The sequence below is a fragment of the Anarrhichthys ocellatus genome, unplaced genomic scaffold, assembly GCF_004355925.1.
Source record: "Anarrhichthys ocellatus isolate YVR2014 unplaced genomic scaffold, GSC_Weel_1.0 scaffold31, whole genome shotgun sequence".
NCBI lineage: Eukaryota > Metazoa > Chordata > Actinopteri > Perciformes > Anarhichadidae > Anarrhichthys > Anarrhichthys ocellatus.
The window spans coordinates 989,464-1,012,591 of record NW_022280061.1 but is presented as its reverse complement, the minus strand read 5'-3'; the positions used below and the strand labels follow the sequence as shown (position 1 = coordinate 1,012,591).

General features: G+C 40.2%; 1 protein-coding gene across 1 annotated transcript; it reads right to left on the bottom strand.

Annotated features, from left to right (window-relative positions):
* Positions 1–2,895: 2,895 nt before the first annotated feature.
* On the bottom strand, positions 2,896–7,176 carry LOC116392949 (galactosylceramide sulfotransferase-like). The gene is made up of 3 exons (XM_031864800.1): positions 7,053–7,176; positions 6,159–6,299; positions 2,896–4,790 (listed from the first exon to the last, which is right to left on the bottom strand). The coding sequence occupies exons 2-3, from the start codon at positions 6,281–6,283 to the stop codon at positions 3,644–3,646; spliced, it is 1,272 nt and encodes a 423-aa protein (XP_031720660.1). The 5' UTR covers positions 6,284–6,299; positions 7,053–7,176; the 3' UTR covers positions 2,896–3,643.
* Positions 7,177–23,128: the final 15,952 nt, after the last annotated feature.

Here is a 23,128-nt window from a genome sequence, read left to right as displayed (position 1 = left end):
TCAGAGGCACACTCTACAGCTGGATCTATTATTGGGCAGTGGATAAGATTGGAACCATTTACATCCGAGATGAAAGGAAGCTCTGGCAATGAGAGCACTGCAGGGCCATTCAAATGGACGCACAAAGCCAAAGGTGTATGAGCTTCCTTCCCGCCAGTGGCCTTGATGCAACTCAAAAAAGCAGGAAGATGAAAAGAAGACAAGACAAGGAAAAGAGGAGGAGACCCTCAGGGCAGCGAAGGGAGATCACGAAAAAGACAAAAAAAACGAGGTCAAAAAAGAGCAACACAGGGGAGAAAAGCGTGGACAAATGAGGAGAGAGCGGAGGTGTGCAGGTGAGACGGGAGGAAACAGAGAGGGGAGAGCGAAGCAGCACAGCTGCCCCACTGAGAAACAGATGAGCCTCTTTTTTGTCTCCCCCTCATGCTGCTCTCGCTGCATCCACGTGAGAGGAGGAGGGGGGAGGAGGGGGGAGGCAGGGAAGTTGGGAGGAGAAAAGAGAAGAAAATCCGAACTGAGGAACACCGCTGCTTTGCAATTCTGCTCCATCCATTGGCCAAAAATCCCCCTTCACCAGTTGTTTGGTTGAACATTTAGTTATGAAAAAATCTTGTAGAGAGAAAAAGGGGATGAAAGGTAATTAGGAGTCGTAGTGGTATTAACCACAATTTGAACATGTAGAATACGCACAAAAAACTTTTAATAAGACAAGAGAAAATGAAAGACAAGTCACTACCGTCAAGAAATGTAGACCAACAGTTTCAAAATGGTCTTTCATCAAATTTAAACTTCCACCAGTATTGAGAAAGTTGCTTCTTGAAATATACTTTGCCTCCAAAGAATAAGTGAATATGACTAAATATTTAGGAGATTTGTGCAGCGGAATGTGACAGTGAAGACGGTTGCAGATGTACACATGAACATACACACAAACACAAGTGCTTGGACTCAGAGTAAGCTGGTTCGGTGATTTTCTGGTTTGATGAGTCGGGGATAGAAATAAATCTCTTTTGGTCGGGGGAATAGGGAAATCGACTTCAGTACTCCATCATCATTTAGTCAGCCATGTTCGGCCTAAAAAAAAAAAACACTAGGGAAAACCCTTCCTTGTGCGTTCACATCATATATTTTATACTCAAAAGGGATTTAAACGGGTAAAATATATCACATTTTGTCTCGAACAAAAGGAAACATTTTGCTTAGAACGTCTCATGTTTGTCTGGAAATAAAGTGGTAAGTCACAAGCACTTATTTTGTGTGGGCCTTTGCTTTAAGGAAGTGGTCAATGTGTCATTTTGAAACCAACCTCACAGGAGGCCTCTTTCTGAAAATGTTAGAAATCCGAGTAATTCACAAACGCAGGCTTAGTTTGGCCCCGACGTGAATCAGCAAGTGTCGGGTAATCACGGATACTTCTTCGAAGGAATGTTATTCTCAGCTGCTTGTCCCTGCATGCCTGAGAGAGTCATAGCTCGGGATGTTTCTCCGTCTGGATATCTTCGCTGAAAGAAAAAAAGCCTCTCACTCATGTATAAACCCTGCCATCGTTAGCAGGGACCACCATCTGTTTTACAAACCTAAAGTAAAACACCACCATCCCCCTACCCTGCAGTGTGAACAGCCTTGCTATATGCCCACAGCTTTTATCTAATATACAAATAGCATTACAACTAGAAGAGTGGCTTTCAACTTTTTTTACTCCATGCAAGAAATAAAAGAAAAAGAACAAACTGCAACCAGTTCAACAGCCTCATTTCAGAGGACGTTATCCTTGAATTTCACATTTTTCACACTGCTTCTGATTCAAATCTAATCCATTTACACCATTTGAATTATATCTTTTGACAATCATAATGTATCCTTGTTTGACAGAACACATTTAATTGCATCTGACTGGCCTTGTTCACGCCACACATGTTGGAGCACGGGTGTTACTAATTACATTAACTATGGCCCTGTTCTACTCAATTGTTCCTGTAAACATGACAGAGTGACGTCAGGAACGATACCAGGACTCTGACACTGCAGCAGCTAAATGGAATTCAGCCAGCGAATCTAATGCAAATACACTTGTTTCAAGAAACCTCTTGAATTGTCTTGATATAATTTGTCTATTCTGGAGGATATTCATTTAAGAAATTGACTCACTGCTTGACACAAGTGAAACGTCATTGCAACTCAACTATGGCTCAGTCTTATTTCAATACAGGACAATCTTAATATTGTCTCTGTCGTCTTCTCTCCTCTTGTACCTCACCTGTTTTACTTCTCTCTCTTTATATCTACACTGCTCATTTTAACAGCGTCTCATTCCCGGCAATGTGGCGCTGGCAGCGTCTCTCATAATCGCTGTGAAGGCCCAGTATCTTCGTCTGGTCTGGTTCGTCTGAGCCATTTCAGCCTCACAGGGCCATTATGTCCTGTCTGTGACGGACAATGTCACAGTGCAAGAGTGCATAATACCTTGCATGTGTTCTCGTGTGTTTTTTCATGTGAACCAGTGCTCTGTGTGACTTATTTTATTTGTGGATGTACCCCAATATGTGTGTGTTCATGAGTTTGCCAGTGTTTGTTATATAATCACGTTTTTTCCAAAGTCACCAGCCGGTCTGAACCTTTGGAGTGACTTTGGATGAGATAGTGACTCATCCTCTCCTCCAGTGCCATCTACTGTACTGCCTGTGGAAAAGCACTTCTATGGGACAGAAAGTTTATTTGTGTGTGTTTTTTTGGCATTTGTTTATTGACTAATATTTACTATTGTTATGTTGTACTACTTTTGTGCTTTTTCTGCATCTCCCTATATATCAAGGGTACTGGATATATAGTCTAGAAATATAGTAAACACCATCGTAAGGACATATTGACCACATTTTCCACGGCAGGTTCTTTTTTGCCCCCATAGGCTCAGGGGTGCAGCAGTGAAACCAACAGCCTGACAAAAGAGGAGTTACCTTTACCACCAGATAGCAGTAATGACCTGACTGGCAGGTCAGATATAGTCGTTTGGATTTGTTTGTACAGCCTGGCACCACTGTGAAACACGCCAAATTGGTAACACATCAATGCTGTGACGTTACAACTGCTTTTAAGGGTAATACTTCTGCTTGTGTGAGAAGGGAGAGAAGGAGTAAAAAAGAAAGAAGTTCTTTATTGAAAAGGTTTTTTCTTTTAAATGATACTGCATTCATAATACAAGGTGCAGGTTCTGGATTGTGTTCACCACATTTGTAAAATATAATTCTATCTATCTCTCATGTTCATGGGCAAACAAACAATGGTAACCTTGTGTGAAAACCCTGGATGACATTTGAAGATTCCTGTTTAAAGTGAGTTCTGGTAAAATGCAAGAAAGTGTGAAAAAAATATGAATAAGAGGGTTACACTTCCCCAATATCTCACCTCGTAGATCATTTTCTCGGTGCCACCGGTCGGACTGTAAGAGGTCTGAAACTGCAGCTCTGCACTGGATGATATTGACACCTGTGTGTAGTTGTGAATCTCAGCCAGACTACAATAAAAACATAAAGATAAGTAATATAGCTACACTTTTTTATGTCAGGCCATAAAAACAGGAATAGATAGTGAAAAGCTTAAAACACCACTCTCAAATGCATTCAGCTCTTGTGTCTCTTGTATCTCATCACCACTGAATGATATTCCTCACATGTCCCCACAGCTTAGTTACCCACAGGTTAGCGCCCAGGTCTGTCAAATATTGAATTTCTTGGGTTAACATCTTTCGGCACAGTTCCTGATGTGCTTCGTTTATGTTTTTGTTCAAATTGTATCCTTCTATAGACGTCTCCCCGATGGGCTGCCACGGCAGCATGGCCTCCTCGTGAACACTTCCAGCCTCGACGGAGTGACCTCCCTCAATGCAGATCTCCACCAATTCTGCGTTCCTCCTCTTTAGTTTGGCGACCTCCTCTGCCATACGTTGTCGTCCAAAAACCTCCACCTTCTCCCAAAAGGTCACGTTAAAATGTTTGTACAGCTTCCAGTCGATGCCGTTCCACTGCAGGGCCTTCGCCCTGAGCTCAGGAGTCAGTTTAGATATGGTGGATTCCTTACGGGAGTTGAGCTTGAAGAAGATGATGTCGTCCGTCTCCCAACAGAGAGCATCCCGAAGCAGGATGAGGGATTCTTCAAAGTGCTCCATTAGCATGACTAAGTGAAAACGCTCAGCGATGACCCTGATGCCCCCTTCAACACGCGGGTCGTCTGGATCCAGAGTGTTGTCCTGCCCAAAGTCAAAGAACTGCAGGTTCTTCAGGTAGAAAGCGTTAAATCCATCTGGGCTGAAGTACTGTTTAGGGTCACCCAGGAACTCAGCCATCTTATCCTGACCAGGTATCCTCCAGGTCAGAGGAACGACGTGACCAAAATAATGAAAGGCTGACTCAAAGAGCTCTGCTGGATCTCGTAATATTGTGATGTAGAAAGTGTCTCGGGGCAGCACTCTGGCCACCTCGGTGGCATTGAATCGCATGTGGTTACACATGATGTTAAAACACATTCCAGATTCGTAGCCTTGAACGTACGCGTGCTGAAAAGGGGCGGGATAGAAGAAGTCGTTCCGGCTGTTGGGGAAGGCAAATCTGAGTTTGTGCTTCTCTCCAAAGCGGAACAGGATATTGAGGAAGGTGCTGCTGGCGGTTTTATGGGTCTTCATAAACATGACGTCTACTTTAGGAACACAGATGTTTTTGTCTCGCTGTGAGATGTTGGTGGTTGGCTGGGTGCTGTGCTGGTCTGGTGGGGGAGCACAGGAGCGAGGCACTGGAAGCCTAGGAAGTCAGCATGGGGAAATGATTGAGCGTCACCATAGTTAATCACAGCATATTTACAGTTATGCACTGAAAACTGTGTACGATCAGAAGATACAGCGTTTAATACTTCTTTCTATCAGATTATTTCTTATCTTATGTCAAAATGCCAAGTTTTCAATGTGTTGTGAAAGCTTGAAGCCATACAACGCAAGCATAGTATCACTGTACTGTAATTAAAATCCAAAGATTGATCTGTACCTCTTGTTCTGCAGCACATCAACTGTCACTACAATATTAAACACACGCTGCCCTTAAACGTAGCTGAGACAATTGTAATTGAGAATGTCTCAAAAGTGATAAATACATTACTGAATGTGAAATATTAAAATGCCAAGACATATTCACTGTTTCTCATCACTGCTGATTGTCTTCTAGGTGCCAACACTACACTGTATACTACACAACATGCTGTAGTCAGTAAATGAACATAATATCTATACAGTCAAATATTCTTCTCTTTAATTGCATTTACAGAATTAGTGATTACTTTATAATTGGTGCCAATAAAGAAATGATTAGTTTAAGTTAATTAACAAAATACCCAGTACAAAGAAGTATTGTTGGATTTATATCCCACAGTTTATCATTTAAAACATAGTCGATCATTTGTGATTCCATTACCAATATGGAACATGTGGTGAGATAATTGTATGATCTTTTCAGAGGCATTTTTTTGAAAGCCCACATATTTCTGTCATGTTTATTGTTCCAGAAAACTCTAAAATGGAGCTGCACCAGCCAACTCAATGTGTTTGATGTTGGCAAAGTTCAGTAGAAATGAAAACATGAGTTGATAATGCTAAAATGAATTGACATGAATACTGTATAATACTGTCTATATAACAAGTTTACCAGAGATAAAAAGGGAGCGGGGAGTCATTAAATTCAATCTATTAGGCACATACATTGAATTCTATATTAATATTCTCTACAATAATTGAAGAACCGACTCTTTAAGTTGAACACGTCATTACCAGGAACCAAATTTCTGTTATACATTTAGGCCTGTCTTATCTATAGATAAAGACACCTGCTAATGGTCATAAATGAGCATATAAACAGGTTGTAAGGTGCTAAAGTTAGATAATAAAGGCTATACTTTGAAGATAAAGGGTCAAAAAAGTCAATGGTAATGAGCAAAACATTAATTTGTGTTTTTTCCTATGTTTTTTTTTTTTTTACCTTTGCAGCCATTCTGCATCTGCCAACTGACTAGAAATAAAATGTCCTATTTTATGCCTGACTAATCAATATGCTGTGTTTTTATAGCACTCTCAGTGGTTTCTATGAGACTCTTATATTTGCCCTTTTGTCTAAAGGCCTTACTCTGGAGTGAAGTCGATCTGTACTGTCGAAAGAGCGTAGAGCAGAGTTATACTGATGAGGAGACAACCCACAGTGACACGTTTGATCTGGAGCTTCCACCACTGCCTCTCTTGTTTTTGGAGCATGGTAACAAACAGGGAACTGAAAAAAAGAAGACGAAGAACAAAAATATGAGGGGAAGCGCAAACATTGTTTGAGTCACACTTTGTTTGACACAAATAACACGCATCAACTTTTGTGTTTAATAACAGAAAGAGTTCCAATACCAGATCAATCAATCAGTCAAGCTTCACGGGTACATGTTTGACTTTCTCATTGCAACTTCAACAGAAAGAAGGACTATAATGATCCAGGTGGGAATTTGATAAATAAATTGCATGTAAAAAACGGTGCATATTTTACATGCAATGTATGTCAGAGATATACAGTACATTTTAGAACCGAGAGACCCCCACGGGGGTCTTTTTAGAAAAGTGTAGCCTACAGCGTGTAGTAGAAAGCACTTTTCATAAACAAATATAATTAATGCTCCAGACATATTAAATACCGAATTAACGGAAAAAGTCCGAGCAACATCATCACACCAGCCATTTTAAACACTGCAAACACAATTATACATGAACTAATATCATATCTGGAAGATATCTAGAAGACTTACCACAAAACCACGTTTTTTTTGGGCAAAAAACTGCGTACTATGCTCTTTGTTTTGGTCTCTCATGAGAAAGGGCAGAGCGATACTGGCGGATGAGCACATCTAGCAGGGTCGTCATTCGACTCGGCGTCGACTAGCGTTTTCGAAATTACTCTCTTTCAAACCGTTCAAAAGTTACATATATCAAAGCCAACCATCAGCCACAACTCTGCAGGACAAACAATTGGTACAAAACTTACATGTTGGTGGCTTTTGTGACGAAAAACGGATTTGATCCATTGGATTTTGCAGCAGCGTCTTCCTGCGTCTCCCCCTCCACGTGTGTGAAATGCCAGGTGTCCGAGAATGAATGAGAAAATTGCAGGTGATTCAGCCAGGTGGACCAATGCATGTACATAGGGGGGTTCGGCCAGCATTTTGCAATGTTTAGTCAGTAAACAGACCCGGATCATTCCAAACACCCCCGCATGGCTCCCGTTGGACTATCCCGGATGCAAAAAGGTGTCCATGAATAAATCTGCCAATCACAGGCCTTACCAAGCCCACATACACACACAGACACAGGCATTTATTTTTATGAATGCCAGTTATGACACCTCAAAACTGCTCAGAATTAATCCAAATTATGCCAAACTGCTTTATTAGGATTATTGAACACTCTTAGTGATAAGACAAGTGAATATATAGTTAATATTTAGTTATATAGTATATCAAATTAGAATACAGCAATGCAACTGCTGGTTCCGAAAATCTGAATTTTGCTTCACTCAATCGAAGTAAAATATGTTGTGGAGACATGTAAAACGTGTTGTGCTATGACTGTGGCGTATTTTTAGGCAAGGATCTGCATTATTTCAAGTAAATATTTTGCTACAGGTGCTTTTTTTTCAGGCGAACCTGAAACTTTTTCAATTTGAGCTGTGTGTCATCTTCATTCGCTATTAACCAGTAACATATACACAATATTTACACATATGAACACATCTCACAAGTGTTACCTGTATTATACAATCACAATTATTAAAATAGGCCTTGTAGTTACAGATGTGGAGTCTTTTGGGTATGGTAATGCAATTTTCGAGCAGAGGCCTAAAAATAGGGCTAGGTATGGCCATGTTAACCTTCCTATTAGAAGCACTTGCAAGTTAAATTAGATTCAATTTACTCCAATCAATCATCAGTTTTAACATTGTGAAAACTGAGAGTACTTTAAATAGATAGTCATCATATTTAACTGTGAAAACTGAGAGTACTTTAAATAGATAGTCATCATATTTAACTGTGTTTAAATAACGCATGCAAAACACTCTGTTTATATGTTATGGTCATAACAAATGGGTATTATTCCTTTTCCATTTAAAATGCTGTATAATTAGCATGTTCAGCATTTAGATATTCAAAAAACATCACCAGTTTACTTTTGAACCAAAAGGCATACAAAACTGAAAATCCAAATTTAAAGTGGTATTTGTAAAAAATAGAAATTCCTTAATTGTTAACAACGACAACCCAGAATATGTTGTTTTGTTGTTATATAAAACTGTACAGTTATTCTCTGTTCACTTGAACCAATTGGAAATAGTAAATCCATTGAAGAAGAACAAGAAATAAAAAACACTGCCTTGCCAAAAAAAGTTGAAAGATAAGTAAAGTGCTTTGGGAATGAAAATCAACAGATGCTACTGAAAAGATAACGTAAGATTTGCGGAGGGAAAAGCGGATCCTTACTATTCATGTGGAATACCAGTCACTGGACTCTCACATCAAATTTCTTCCTGCCATGGCGAGTATTCCAAATCTTACATTTATTACCCTGTTTACCTTACTGTAGCCTGGATGACACTCTGAGCACAATCTCCACGTCGTCGTGGTGTCAGGTTTTGTGTTCCAGGTGTGGAGGAGCAAAGAAAAGGTCGGACACATGCATCCCAGCTGTCACGCCTTACTGCAGTATCCTGGCCGCTCAGCAGAGGGCCTCATCTCATCGTTTAACCAAACTGAGGTGATTTCACTCTAACTCCAAATGGAAATATCTAAATAAATGAATTTTATGAATTCATAGCAGACTGTAAGCGTTCACCTACATGCTTTTAAAATGGACGTGACAAAGTCTGCCGTGCTGATCTGCTATTTTCTTCAGCACCACCACAGTCCTGTTTCTTGATCTCTTTTTTTTAAATTCTTGAACTCCACTCACACTGCACTTTACTTTCAAATTGTACACATACGTAGATTACTCCTGACATGTAAAATAAGTGATACACAAAAGAAGAAAAACATCCACACACACTTAAAATCTGCATTTATCATTCATGAGCTTTGGGCCCTTCACTCACGCAGTCGGGGCAAAAAGAATATCCCATAAATTACAGTAATTAGCCCCATTGCAAAACATCTGTGTATCCCTGACAAGATCACGCCAAATGGACTTCAGATCACATTGATTATAAAATAACATAATTTATGACCATCATTAGACAGTTGTTCCTTTTTTATACTTAAGATAACGACATGCAGCTGTCAGAGGGAGCTCCTTTGAAAAAATGGTCGGTTTCATTTTACGACGCTGCAGATGCAAATATGATATTTTATGATGTGCTTTACATAATACAATACTTCCACACAATTCTTTTATGTGAATGAACAACAGTTAAAACCTTTCCCATCTCATGCATCTCAGTGTGTACAGCAGTTGTGTGACAGTGACCTCTAATGAATTAGTAACAGTGTCATGGTGTGCAAAGGATAGTCCCAAGAACTTCAACATAAACCGTTTGGGGATAGGCTGAAGAGTAAATAGCATCAGTACATTTAGTTGGAGTTTTTTGGGAGTTTTAGCTGAAGCAACACCAGAGGGAGACGTTTGGTGGAAAAACACATCTGTCCCAATTGGTGTGCATCATAAAGTCTGAGCATGTCGTCTGATTTCAAAAACGTGCAGCTTTCTTTTGCCCAAATTTGCAGAAAACAAGTGGAACTTCACCAGTCTGAACCACCGGAGCCAAACATTGGGTTTTGTCTGAGTGACACTGTCAGTTCTGCTGTAGTTCCCTTATAGTCCTGCTGCTCATTAGTCAGCTGTGAAAGAACGCGGTGTTCCAGGCTTGGAGATCTGTAAATGTGAAATACCATATTCCTGTGAAAAATAACTTTCTCATCTTAACTACATGCTGCTGGATAATTAAGAGTTTAAAAACGTAATCGCTAGCTGGCAGAAGCTGTTTTACAGCCACAATTACTCTCTATTTCTGAAAAAAAGGACATGAAGACGGTGTTTACAGATTTTTCATTGATGTAAAATTACGACGCAAAACATTCATCTGTGGTAATGGTTCCACATTTCAATTCTGAGCAGATGTTGATATTCATTTATTATGTTTTATTGTTATTTCACCATGGAATGAGAAGTTATTTTAGGGAAAATAAATGTGTCAGTGTTTGATCTGATGGATGTGTAAAAGTACATTGACTGTGTTATAGTCATCAATGGAACTGTGTGCGCACACACACACACAAACCTGACAGCTACACTATCTATAATGGATACTGTAACATTGTGTTTGTCCAGACATGGAGTGTCACTTGCTTGTAAATCAGATATTGTGAGCCGGAAGAGTCTGTGTTGTGCTGGAAAACTCAATTGACGAAATGTCCTTACTGCTCCACCACACTCAGCCCAATCTAATCTTGATGTTGTGTGTGTGGAGAAGCAATCGTTGTTACTGCTTTATGTTGAAATCATGAATTTCTGCATTTAAATTGGGTTGTGTATCTTCGTTTATGGACAAACATAAACTCTCAGGCAAGGGGGGGGGGGGGGGGGGCTGTTTTTAGCTCAGATGTTGGATAAGTAAAACAATTTGAAAGTTTACTTTTATTATTAAACTACAAAGTTACTTCACCTCTGTCTTTATGAATGATCCGCAGCTGCTTCTCTGTTCCATACTGATGCTTTTTAGTATCTGTGGTTCTTAGAGATGGAGAAACCTGCTCGGAGGTCCCGAGGCAAAAATCAGCAGTGGGTCCACATTTACTTACTCATGCCAATATTAATATAAAAGACCATTATTATATATTTCCATGTGTTAAAATCGTATATATATAACAAAATGCATTTGTATATATTGAAACTAGATTTCGATAAAGGCCCCATCTAGCTTCAGGGTAGGTTAAAATGCAGGAGCCACTTAAATGTCCTTACTGTTTGAACTGAAGACAAATTCCCACAAACTAACTGCCACACCAGGATCCTCAGGCCTTTGGGGCCCCTAAGTGCCTGGGGCTCTGGGAAAGCTTTTACCTGCTGGGCAATCCAGCCTTGAAGTTGCCAAAACAGCAGTGGTGATGTTTGATGACAACATCTCATGTGCTCTTTGATAGCTGAAGTGTTACAGTGACTTGAACATTGATGCCCCACCCCAGTAGTTGTGTCTGCATGCTGTTTCATGAATAAAGGACGGGGTCCTCATTTGATTCTGAAATGACCCTCTATATACAAGGCGACCTCTAGTATATCACAGCCGTGCTTTTTTTTTTTACAGCTCCACAAAACGCATTCAATTTCCATAAAACTTTTTCCAAAGAGCTTGTGCAGCAAAAGCTGCGTGTTTTGGACAAACAGCAGCAGGCATTCAGAGCACTGCAGAAAGCCGAGATGAGAGATAAGACAGAGGGAGGTTGGGTGATAGACTCTCCCCACTAGGCGATAGAAAATGAAAAAAAAAAATCTCCGTCTAGCTAACCAAACACCACATTTGCATATGAATAGTAAAAATAGGATAAATCATAACTGTGGCTTTAAGGCAAGAGATAAAGGCAAAAACATTGTTGCAGTGGTCATTTTTGAGATTTTGGTCTATTTTGCTTCTATAAACATGTCTTCTTTCAGACTAATGGAAAGGAAACATCCAAAATATATATTTCGGTGTTTATTTTATTACTTTTTCTATTTGCTTCTGTCGATTTTATCTTAATTATCCAAAACTTAGCAAAAGCGAATGCCTCATTTGCATATTTTAATATACAATTTCAGAAAACTTGTTGTGCAAAAAGTAATTGTTTTAAAGGAACAGTGTAACATTTAGGAGGACTAATTAGCAGAAATGGAATATAATATCTGCAACACACTATTAAATGCCACTAGATCGTACACACTGTTCCTTTAATTCATGTAACCAACTGTGGAAGTGTCTTGGGATTTCACAATACATATCTTTAAAGGTCTTTGAGTTTTTCCTCATACTCATACAGAGCCAGCAATCTCCACTTCAGTAGCACTTTTATACACCAAACCTTCCAGTTTCATTCATAACTATATCTGAAGGTTTCAGAGGGGTTTGTTCATATATCCTTCATCTGATTTATAGAACATTTTATTCTTTAAAACATGGCAAAAATTGAAAAAGCTTTATAGCAGTTGAAAGTATTTTTCTGATTTATGGAATGATAAAATAAGATATCCAAATTCCAAATATCCAAACATGTCATCAAAATGAAACAAGGATGTTGAACCATGCTTCTTTTCAACTCTCAGATTCTGTTCTACAAAATGGCACATAATTAAAATGCCTCATTTCCACATTTAAACATATAATTCCAGAAAACCTCTAAAGCAAAACATGATTTCCTTGATATAAGTCATCAATTGGTTTCAGGTAATATTTATTCGTTAGTGTCTCCCCTTAACAATAACCACATCTGGAACAGGGAATATGAAGGTGGGCATCCCACACAGTGAGGGCTGTGTGTGAGGAAGCGGGAACATTATGGCCTGTATGTGTTATCTCCTTGCCCTCATCTCTTATTTTGTCATTAAACAGATGCTTGAGGAACAATATTTACATTTCTGCTATCTGTTCTCCATAAAATGGGCTGTTGGCACGGGGAGAGAGAATCACACGGGCCGTTTTCGGTTGAAGGTGCAGCAGTCGGGATGATAGGAAGTGGGCCATTGTTTCCTCACCTTGGGAATGAAAGACTCTGACTTTGCAGAGGATTTAAAAGTCAGACAAGCATGTCCAAACACACACACAAACAAACACACACACACACACACATACACGCATCTGACAAATAAAGCCGTCTGACATAACTCCTCCTCTTTCCTGTCTCTCCCTTCTCCACTTTCTCTTTAATTAGTTTGCCTCTCCTGTTCTTCCCATCTCTCTTCACTTGTTTTTTCCCCCATTCTCTTGCTGCCTGTCCTGCTTTCAAAGCAATATTTAACTTTGCAACAAATGAGATTTCACATAGTTTCAGTGGGGGGAATTTGAGTGCTCAAATGAGGAGGTACAACTTGTGTTTTTTTTTATTTGAGGCTGGAAAGAAACTTGTTTTCTACCCAGCCAGTGTGTGATTCATCTTGGAAGCTCTGCATCAGAGGTTTTCAGGGTGAGCCCGGCCCGCTGTGTCCACACAGAGGCTTCTATCAGATAGATAATAGATCTATCTCGATAGATAGATGATAGATATCACACAACTATCATCATCATCATCATCATCATCATTAACATCTACAGCATCATTGACTTTCAGACCTGATTTGGGAGGATCTGAAATATTCATAGCATCCCAACAGGTAGTCAGAACTGAAATCAGGTTATAGGCCGCACACACACACACACACACACACACTCTCACACACTCTCACACACACACACACACACACACACACACACACACACACACACACACACACACGTACGCACTCAGTATGTCTCCTCACAGTGCATGCAGGTTAACAGCTGCTGAACACAGGGCTGTTAAATATTTCAGCGGGTAAACACACTCTCTCACCAGCCCGCCTCCCCTGCCGGCGTACTGGGAGGTGTTATGCCCAAAAAGCACTTCCAAGACTTATTAATGCCACAGAGATATATGTCGGATGATGAATGATGGCAGGGAAGAATAGGATTCTGTGCTCATTATGAAGGGGAGACTTATAAATGGTGAATTATGTGTGCTCATGAAGACAGTTTGTCTGAAAAAGTTTTTTGACCCGTGTCCTCAAGTTAACTTTAATAAACAGCAATGAACTTCACTCAGGTTTTTAGGACTTTGCCTGTGCCTGAGTGATTGTAGTTAGCCGCAAACTCACAGCTGACTAAAATTGTCATTCAAAATATGAATATTATTCAAGGCAGCTTGAAGGATTGCTTTTAGATAGCGGCACTAGAGATACAGTACAGACAGGAAACATGGAAGGACGAGAGGGGAATTCAACCAGGGATGTTGCAGTTATATGCTCTTAACTTTTTTGACAAATAATTCTTTGTAAAATAACTCACAAAGCTTCCGAGGCCCTTTGTATAGTTTTGCATTGCTGGAGAAGTGTGCCCCTTTCAAGGGCTATGGGGTGTAGTTTACGACCAGAAGTGTGAAAGAATAAAGTTTGTGTCTTGTCAGCAGTATTCTTGTCACTCTAGTGAGGGTCAGGGCAGCTGTTAAGACACTTAAGCTGGCAATAAAACATACTGAATGTGGTTTTGGACAGAGGAGTGACTACAGGAGATGGGTAGTTATTTCAGTGCCAGATCTGGGGGAGTTTAAGCCTCAAGGAAATATTGCTGTGGGAGTTTCCTTCTATAGGATTTTTAAATAATTAAATAGGGTCGATGTCTTTGTGAAATACAGGCTACACAAATGTACATGCATAACCCTGTAACAGCAAAGTCTTTCAGGTATTTTCCGGTGGTGCAGTTGACCAAATTAAAGAAGGTCTCTGTTTCTTAGTGCTGGACCTTCTTTTCTGTTCCGTCCTCTTGCTCCTGCTCACGTTTCCTCTCAGCATCCTTCCTGCCCTTCTCTTCAACTTCTCTTTCTTTCCCTCCTTACCCCCCCCCCCCCTTCTTCCTTAATGCTCTCTGATGGGAAATAGATCCTGAGTGTAGAAATAAAACGGGTGCATCTCGATTGCTCTACCAGATTGTCCTCTACTTCCCAGAAATCCAGACCTGGATGCATGTGTGGCGCTCAAACAAGCTGCATTCGTAGTACCAGCACACCCTGTAAAAATAACTCTGCTTAACCCATTCATTTAAATGGAGCTAATTAGATAAGCTGTCTTGGGAGAAAGCCCTCACTGGGCCATTTGTGGACATGCATGAGTGTGTGAGTGTGTGTGTGTGTGTGTGTGTGTAGCAGGATTTTCATTTGATAAATGAATGCTGCTTAACAGTGCAGTAAATACAGAGGTCTCACAAGGATATTACTGCTCTCACTCTCTCTACTTTCTGTATAACTCTCTCTCTCTGTAACACACACACACACACACACACACACACATTTAATCTACCATGCGCTCTTACATATTAATCCTTTAACTCTTGTCCGCTCTCATATTTCAGCGTGTCGGATAGAGATAGATTCAAGAACCTAAATCCTTTTTTTATTACAAAACTAAACAGAACTAAATTTCTCATTAAATTAGCCGATGAATATTCAGACACTAAAAAGTAGAATGCAAAACACAACACAACGGGAAATTCACTATTAGGAGGTGTGAATACCAACCGTGTTTATTGATGCAGATTTAGCTCATTTAGCACCTGTTTTATATTTACATAAAAGCATTCACGAGGGGCAACATTTTTTTTATTGCACGGTGGAAAAAAAACAAGAGCTCTAATAACTGAACTGAAGATAATATTTAAAGTATAATGATTTTTCTCAGCATTTTCTTTAATTTAGTATCTGCACATACTTTGCATTTTTGGTTATTTTCCCTTTATTCTCTCTGTGACTGCCTTTTATTTATATATATATTTTTTAGAGCCATGGATTAATCAGTCGGGTATGGTAAACATTCATTTCAGTCTGCCACGTCAAAAGCTGCCATGGTTGACAATGGATTGTGTGGAAATAAACAGCAGCGTCAAGATAAGACAAATCTCTAAAAACAGGTGGAGTGAGCGTGAAAAAAGGGAGAAAATGTGACTTTATCCTTCAATCAAAGTGGCAGGCGGTTCGTTTTTTTAATGCAGGATCCCATTTCAACTCAATTTAGTTTCCCATTAAAAATGTAATTGCGGCAACAGATGAGAGATTCAATCAAAGCTTCAAAATCAAAAGTAAAATGATATGAAATAAATTATAGCCTGTGAGAGTGGCGGTGTGTTTTATCCTCATATCGTTTTCATGCCAATACTCAGTCTCTCCAAGCTAATTGGTTGTTTTTTTCTTTGGTCAGTCATCATTCTCATCATCATGCATCGACACCAGAGCAAAATTGGTTGAACGGAAAGAAATGGCTTTTTGGTCACTTTTGCAAAAGAGGGTTCATAAAGCACAGCTTACAGCTCCCAGGTGTTTTCTTGGGCTTGTTAAAAGTTACAAACTTTGCTTCGTTCCAGCATGTTCCCACCTGGGAAGCGCAATCACCACCAGTGTCAGCTCAGCACAATCAGCGCAGCAGGTTGTTGAAGGAGATGGTTACCCAATTTAAGGTGCACTCTGTAACATTACTTTGCACACAGTGACTGTAATTTAACAGTGAGGGCTTTAAAGTGTTGCTGATCAGTGCCAGCAGACCTAGAAAATCCCACATCTCATTGGAAATACTTCCCCTTTTTTACAATTCAAATACAATATAATACAACGCATACGAAGAATGTTTAACTTCTGACTTTTCTTGTTCTCAGTTTTCAGTTTAGATGGCGGGAAACCTGCAGGAAAACAGCTATTAATTGGGTCAGGTCCACACTGTTTTTTGTTGCTCTGGTGTTTTTTTCTGCCAAATAATAAAATGAACATGAAAATTAAGAGGTGGTTTAGTCATTTATGTCCTTAGTCACAAATATTTATTTAGATATTTATGCTATTTTCCATTGTTTGATATCTTAAATAATTAAAATGTATTCATATTTTACTAGTGTCACTATTAGTCATGGAGTTGGAGCGACCTGCACAAACTGGGGCTACCTATGAAGTACAGTAGCCACATAAGCTAGCTAGCTAATATATTATGCCTTGATTGAACAGGGACAATAAATAGATGACTTGCACTGGTGGAACTTTGAATGTGAGGCATCCTTAGTTATGCTTTTCATTGAAGTAGTTCATCATCTTAAATAGTGATTTTTAGTTTTAGGAGGAAGAAGAAGAAGAATTGACAAGAGGAGGTGCATCTGCAAGTGTTGTTGTAGTTCCCCACAGCTACCACTAGATACTACTGAAGAGTCATATTTCATTTCCATCACCAACATCTTGCCCAGTCTGGACTGTGATTCGAACTTGTGACCTTCCAAACACAAGCCGGCTCTTCTAACCTCAAGCCCGCAAACAACCCAGTCTGGCCCTCGCTGTGTGCGCGTGTGGATTGATCGTAACAACACGAGACAGCTCCTGGTGCACTCAGGGCTCAGAAGGTGGACAGCAGCACGCAGCAAACATTTCTTGAACCTTACTTTGATGTGATTCTGAGGACTCAGGGAATCATTTGTACAGGGAATCCAGCCAGACACTCTTATGTTGCATTCATTATAGTTCACTGTTGCTTCATTGGAAATGGAGATTGGATTGCTGTGGTGCCGAAGTATACTGTTATGTACAAACACGCTCATCTCATCAGCCTGAACCAAAAAGTGGGGCTGCACGCAAAGCAGAGCGTCCCTTCCCTGCTAATTGAGAGTCAACCTATTTACCCAAATGGAATTCTCATACAAATACGTTCTTTGCACACAAAAAGAGATTCAATGAAACACACACATTTATCATACTGATGTCATCTTCTTGTTGATGATGACGACCTTCAAAACCTCGAACCAATTACTCACTCAGTGCAACTCGGGGTGAAGTGCAAACCTCCCTTCTTTAATAATGTCAAGAGAAATGTGTAAGAGACAAACAGAGAGACAGTTGAAAGTGCAGGCCAGTAAGGGACAAGCAGGGAAACCGTACATGGGATGTAAGTATTTGGCAAAGTAATGTAAGCTGAGGAGAAGAGAGGGGGAGGAAAATGGAGGGAATTAAGAATGCAAAGATCGCACTACAGAAGCTGTTAAATGTCTACATCTGCCCATCACTCATCCCCTGTGGTGTGTGTTGTGTGAGTGTGTGCCTATGTGTCTTGTCCATTAGTCACTGAGAGCTTCCTTAACGAGGTGCTCTTAATTGCCGAAGTCTGCTGGGAGTTACTTTTGCACTATTTCTCTCCCCCACTTCCCCCTCTCCTCTTCTCTTACTGTTCCATTTTTATTTTCTTTTGTTGTTCTGTAACTCTCCTCTTTTTTGCTCTCTCTCTCTCTCTCTCTCTCCCTCTCTCTCTCTCTCTCTTGAGGTTGGTTTCCCGCTGTGAATTTTGTCTGCTTGTTTCTACAGCTGCATTGACCCACAGAGGTGCTGGGGGGGGGGGATGGTGAAAATGTATGTGGTCTCCTGAATGTGTGCATGTATATTAATATTACTGCTGGGCAGTAAAAGCTTACATTATGAGGCATTATAGTACTATGATAGCTTTTTCAGTAGTAATTACACTGCAGTTACTAATCCCAGTAACCTCGTTACCGCAACGACTTTGGAGGTCGTCATGTTTGCCGATTATCTGGAGTCTCTTTGGATCTCATTTAAGACACTGGTGCAGGACTCGTTAGCTCACTGCAGGGGCTGAGGGTGTGGGGAGTCCTTTAAAGACACCTTTGATGGATTTAGGATATATGTAGGCTGTTGAGTAATAAGTAATGAACATTTTATAAGTGCATGGCGTGCCCAACAAGCAAAAGCCAAAGGTCATTGACTTCCTTCCTTGTATGTGCATCTCCATGCAATATGTGTGTTTGTGTGAGTGTATGCCTGAGTATGACTCTGGAAGCAAATGTGTGTGGGTGGGTGTGTTTTATATATATATATATATATATATATTTATATATATATATGTGTGCAACAGATGGCTACATGGTGTCATTGATCTGGCTGGCTGACATTCAGATTGTCTGGAGATATCCTGAGGCTGCTGCAGAGAAATGTAACATGAGTCACTGTACAGGACCAGGATATGAAGACGATTGTGGGGGCAGGGTGAGAGAGAGAGAGAGAGAGAGAGAGAGAGAGAGAGAGAGAGAGAGAGAAGTTGCCTCTGGGTTGGGCTGCAAGGGACCTTTAGGCAGAGAGGTTTGAACATTTTTTTCTTCGTGGTATCTCTCACCACTCCTGTCTCCTCTCCTGCAGAAGTATGCAGGGCTCGTCCATCCGGCGTCCATCCTACATTCACGCTGCAATATTTTACAAATTTGGGAGTTAATAAATGGTGAAATTGTCACAGTTTGGCTCTATTACTGTGTTGCATCTTTTGAAGATATATTTGTAGAATTTCGTGTTTTGGCTCTTCAGTTGTTTTTTTCCTCTTTTTATGTCATTCATTCAGGTTTAGTGTTTCCTGCTCTTATTTTGTAAGCTCACTCTCCCCTTTTGTCCCGTCTGGTTGTACTTTCTTTCACCTGTCTCATCAGCCCTGCAGTCACCAGATCTTATGCTCACCTGTTCCCACTTCCCTATTAGCCAGTTACATATAATGTCCCAGTTCCTTTAGTCTTTGTTGGTTTGTCTTCATTTTGGAGTTTGTACATTGCAGCTTTGAATACTAGTATGCTTGTAAATATCCAGCGATTGTTTGGATCTTTGGATGCTCAGGACTGACTTTCTTTCCACAGCCTGGTGTTTGTCCGGGTCTGGAGACCCAATTATCTTGCACTGATCTCTTGTATATTGTGCTCTGCTGCAGGGCTTGTTGCTCTGACTGACACTTTTGTCATGAGAATGTATTCATCCCTCGTTGCTTTCTCTTGTTTCAAGGTAATCTTGGTGACCCCTAACTTGAATTTCTACTTTCAATCCAATGCAGGACTCTCATTCTTCCATATCTATCTCTCCCTGTCTCTTTCTCATTGATGGAGCATACATCTTCAACCAGCATCACACTACATTTGTAATCATAATCAATGAAATAGCAATAGTAGCTTGAGAAAGTAAAATCTGGAGAACCTGATTTAGTTCATAACACATGACTGCTTGACCTGATAAGACAGAGATACATTAACACAGTGAAATGTTTAGTTGCTTTGCAACATTTCAAAATGCAGTCCACAATGCGTATGGACCACTGGTCACAGTGGTGGAAAACAATGCAGATAAACAGCACTAAATTTAGCACCATCATTTTCATATTCACACCCTGAGAATATCCTTGCTTTAATATGCGGAGTTCCATATGGCTCGAGAATCCTCGAGTGGATGGCGTACAGAGAAGATGAGTCTTTGCAGCATAAATAAGAGACATGGGAAAATAGCATCATTATCATGATGACTTTATTCCTATTTCAGTGTGTTCATATTATCATTCCTCTCTTTAATGTTTTTGTGTCATATTTCCTTTCTGTACAGCACATTCAACATGAACTTGGATTTATGTAATATACTTCTTTGTTACTTATTAACCCTGGTCACTTGCTCAGTTCTTAAACAGAAGAGGAAATAAAATTTTTTTTAACAATAGTTGTAATTTTATATATTGTAAAATATTACCAGAAAATATTGTCTACATTTTAAATAGGACCATTGAAATGCATGTGCATGTTGCTGACAGAGACGACACCCAGACGAAATAATAATAGCACAGAGTTCAACGAGAGGTCATTAAGCGTTGTTGATAAAGTGGATGATGTGAAGAGCTAAGGGACGTGTAGAGGTTTTTATTAGCCAGCGGCATTTTAAAATGCATAACCGAGGGGAATGTCTCAAATGAAGTCTGGAGTGGGAGGAGAGCAAATATTTGTCAGAGTGCAATATTCATGATTATTTTATACTGAGGACATAAATACAGTCTCTTTGCTACGTAGGCTATTTGATAAAGAAGGAGGCGATACCCCGATATCAGAATAATGTAACAAAATTTCTCAAAAACGTCCTCAACTTCTTTTGGAAGGAACAAAACATTGCACACAGCAGAGCTACGGGTGAGAACAGACAACAACGAAACCGAGGAAACGAGTGAGAGACGTGTGTTGACCACATTAATGGACCCAAGATTTAGTAACGCATTATGTGTAAGCGTCAATTTTTAGGTAAATTTGACGCGTGAGAGAGAGATAGAGCAAGACCCGCAGCGTTGTAACCACGTCTGAAAAATAAATCTTCTAAAACTTTCTACTAAATGTGTCTGAGTTTATAGAGGAAGATTTTAGAGGAAGATCTTAAGTATCAAGCACGACCTTTCATTATTAAAGACTACTTTATTACTCTGTCATATTTTTTTTAAGTAATCAACTATTTCAGTGTACGTGAACAGTCACGTGATATTCGTTTTCAGACGTTCAGTCTGGATGTAGATCATTTCAAAAACGGTGCTGAAACGCCCGTGTGGACGGAGATCGTTTTTGTTTTAAAATGTTAAAATGTATTCGTGTGACTGTAGCCTAAGACGTATCTCATAATCTGATACTGCTTTAACCTTGTGAGGCCAGTTGGGGCTTATAAAGATACCACAAGAAGACGCACATGCACGTACACACTCACACACACACACACACACACACGAACACGCACACACACAAACACACCTCATCCATCTCAGTCTCTTAATTGTTTTTTCCTCCCGCCTACACTCTCTCTTCTTCCAATCACTCTCTCACTCTCCCCAACACTACATCTACCTTAGACAATTAATGCTGACTACAGCGCTGTAAAGAGCAGTCTGGTAAAACTCTGTTAGCATGCGCGTGCACACACACACACACACACAGACACACACACACACACACACACAGACACACACACATGGATGAGTGGGTGTTGGTGGGGTGCAGTGGGGAGGACAGCACACATCAGCTATCTACCAACCCCCTGTGAGACCGAGTAAACTCCACCTCCCCTCATGTACACGGTATGAAGATAATTGCCACAGAGTGAAAGCATCTACAGTCGATTATAATGAACTCCCAACCCTCCCTTCCTTCCTTCCTTTCCCCTGTTCACCTTCCCTCCTCATCCATCTTTTCCATCTGTTCCATCTCTCATCTGTCTCTTTACCCCGATTCTTTCAAATGATCTCACTCCTTTCCCTTCACCTCACTTCTCTTCAGACTTCCTCTCTCCTCCCCTCTCCTCTTTATCTGTGTTGTTCTCCCCATACCTCCTCTTTTTCAAACGTATCTGCTTTTCCTTGGCACTCCGTCCTTTCATTGCTTCATCTCAGTTGTACACTGCCCTTGTTCCCAGTGACTAGCATCTCTAACGGCACATCATTTTAAGGCCATTATTGAGCTATAGCCCACAGGACTAATGGTCTCTGCTTACATTGATCAGTTGACCCCATGCTTTATATACCACTCTCTCTTTATATGCCTGTATATGTCTAATTCAGGCAATACAGCAATCTGCAATGAATGAACGGTTTCTGGAGTTTACGCCCCAATAATTCCCTTATGGGACCATGATTTGTTTGTTTTTTGTTCATTCTTGAGCCATGCATCCATCCACGCTGTCCAACAGTTGATAAACTATACATTCGTAAGTCGTTGTATGACCATCTGCTTGAAAATATATTTTGAACTGAACAGAGGACCCTTCTGTGCTGGTTTTCATACAGGCCCTCATTATTAATTATGGGTGATCAGGATTTTGCGGGACCTCTTTACATACGTTTTTATTCCCTGCAGCAGTTTGTCAAAGCTGTGCTGATAAATAGATACAAAGTTTCCCTATAGCTCTGCAGAGCGTTTTAACACGTTTCAGCCCATTGTTTTGTTTTCATCGCAGCAACTTCAGTGTTTTGGTTCACTTTTACTGCTCTCGTCTACCCTGTTTCCAGCTGCAACATGTAGCACACTTGAATAAAGACAAAATTAAAGTTTCAATCTCTTGACTTCATTTAACACCCACTATCTGTGCTAAAGACATTTTTGCCAATATCCATAGCCGCGAAAAGCCTGTGCTGTGTTAAAAAATAAAGCTGATATAGCTGTGCAACATGTCAAGATGGCTTCATTAAGGTGACATTTGCAGACTTGAGTTGAATGTGGCCCGGGGCCAATGCTGGAGTTGGTCCTATGTTCTGGATTTGATAATGTGTCTAAATAGTTAGTACAGAATAATGTATCTCACTAAAGATGCCCCTACAGAGATGTGTGAGCAGGGAGGATGATTTCTGGCATATTCTTTGCGGAGTGAAATGACAATCAATAATTGATTAGGGTTGCTAATTAGCTTTTTAAATTACCAACGAGATGCAAAAGGTTGTTAAGTGGACCTTGCAGTGGAGTGGTTTGACACTGTCATGGGAGGAAGGGGAATTTGATAATTGTGTGAGTGTGTGTGTGTGTGTGTG

Bases quoted from the DNA above. Each gene is read 5' to 3' on its own strand.
- LOC116392949 (XM_031864800.1), bottom strand. From the start codon at position 6,283: ATGCTCCAAAAACAAGAGAGGCAGTGGTGGAAGCTCCAGATCAAACGT. The intron at 4,791-6,158 runs GTAAGGCCTTTA...CTGACTTCCTAG, and splicing joins CAGATCGACTTCACTCCAGA to GCTTCCAGTGCCTCGCTCCT.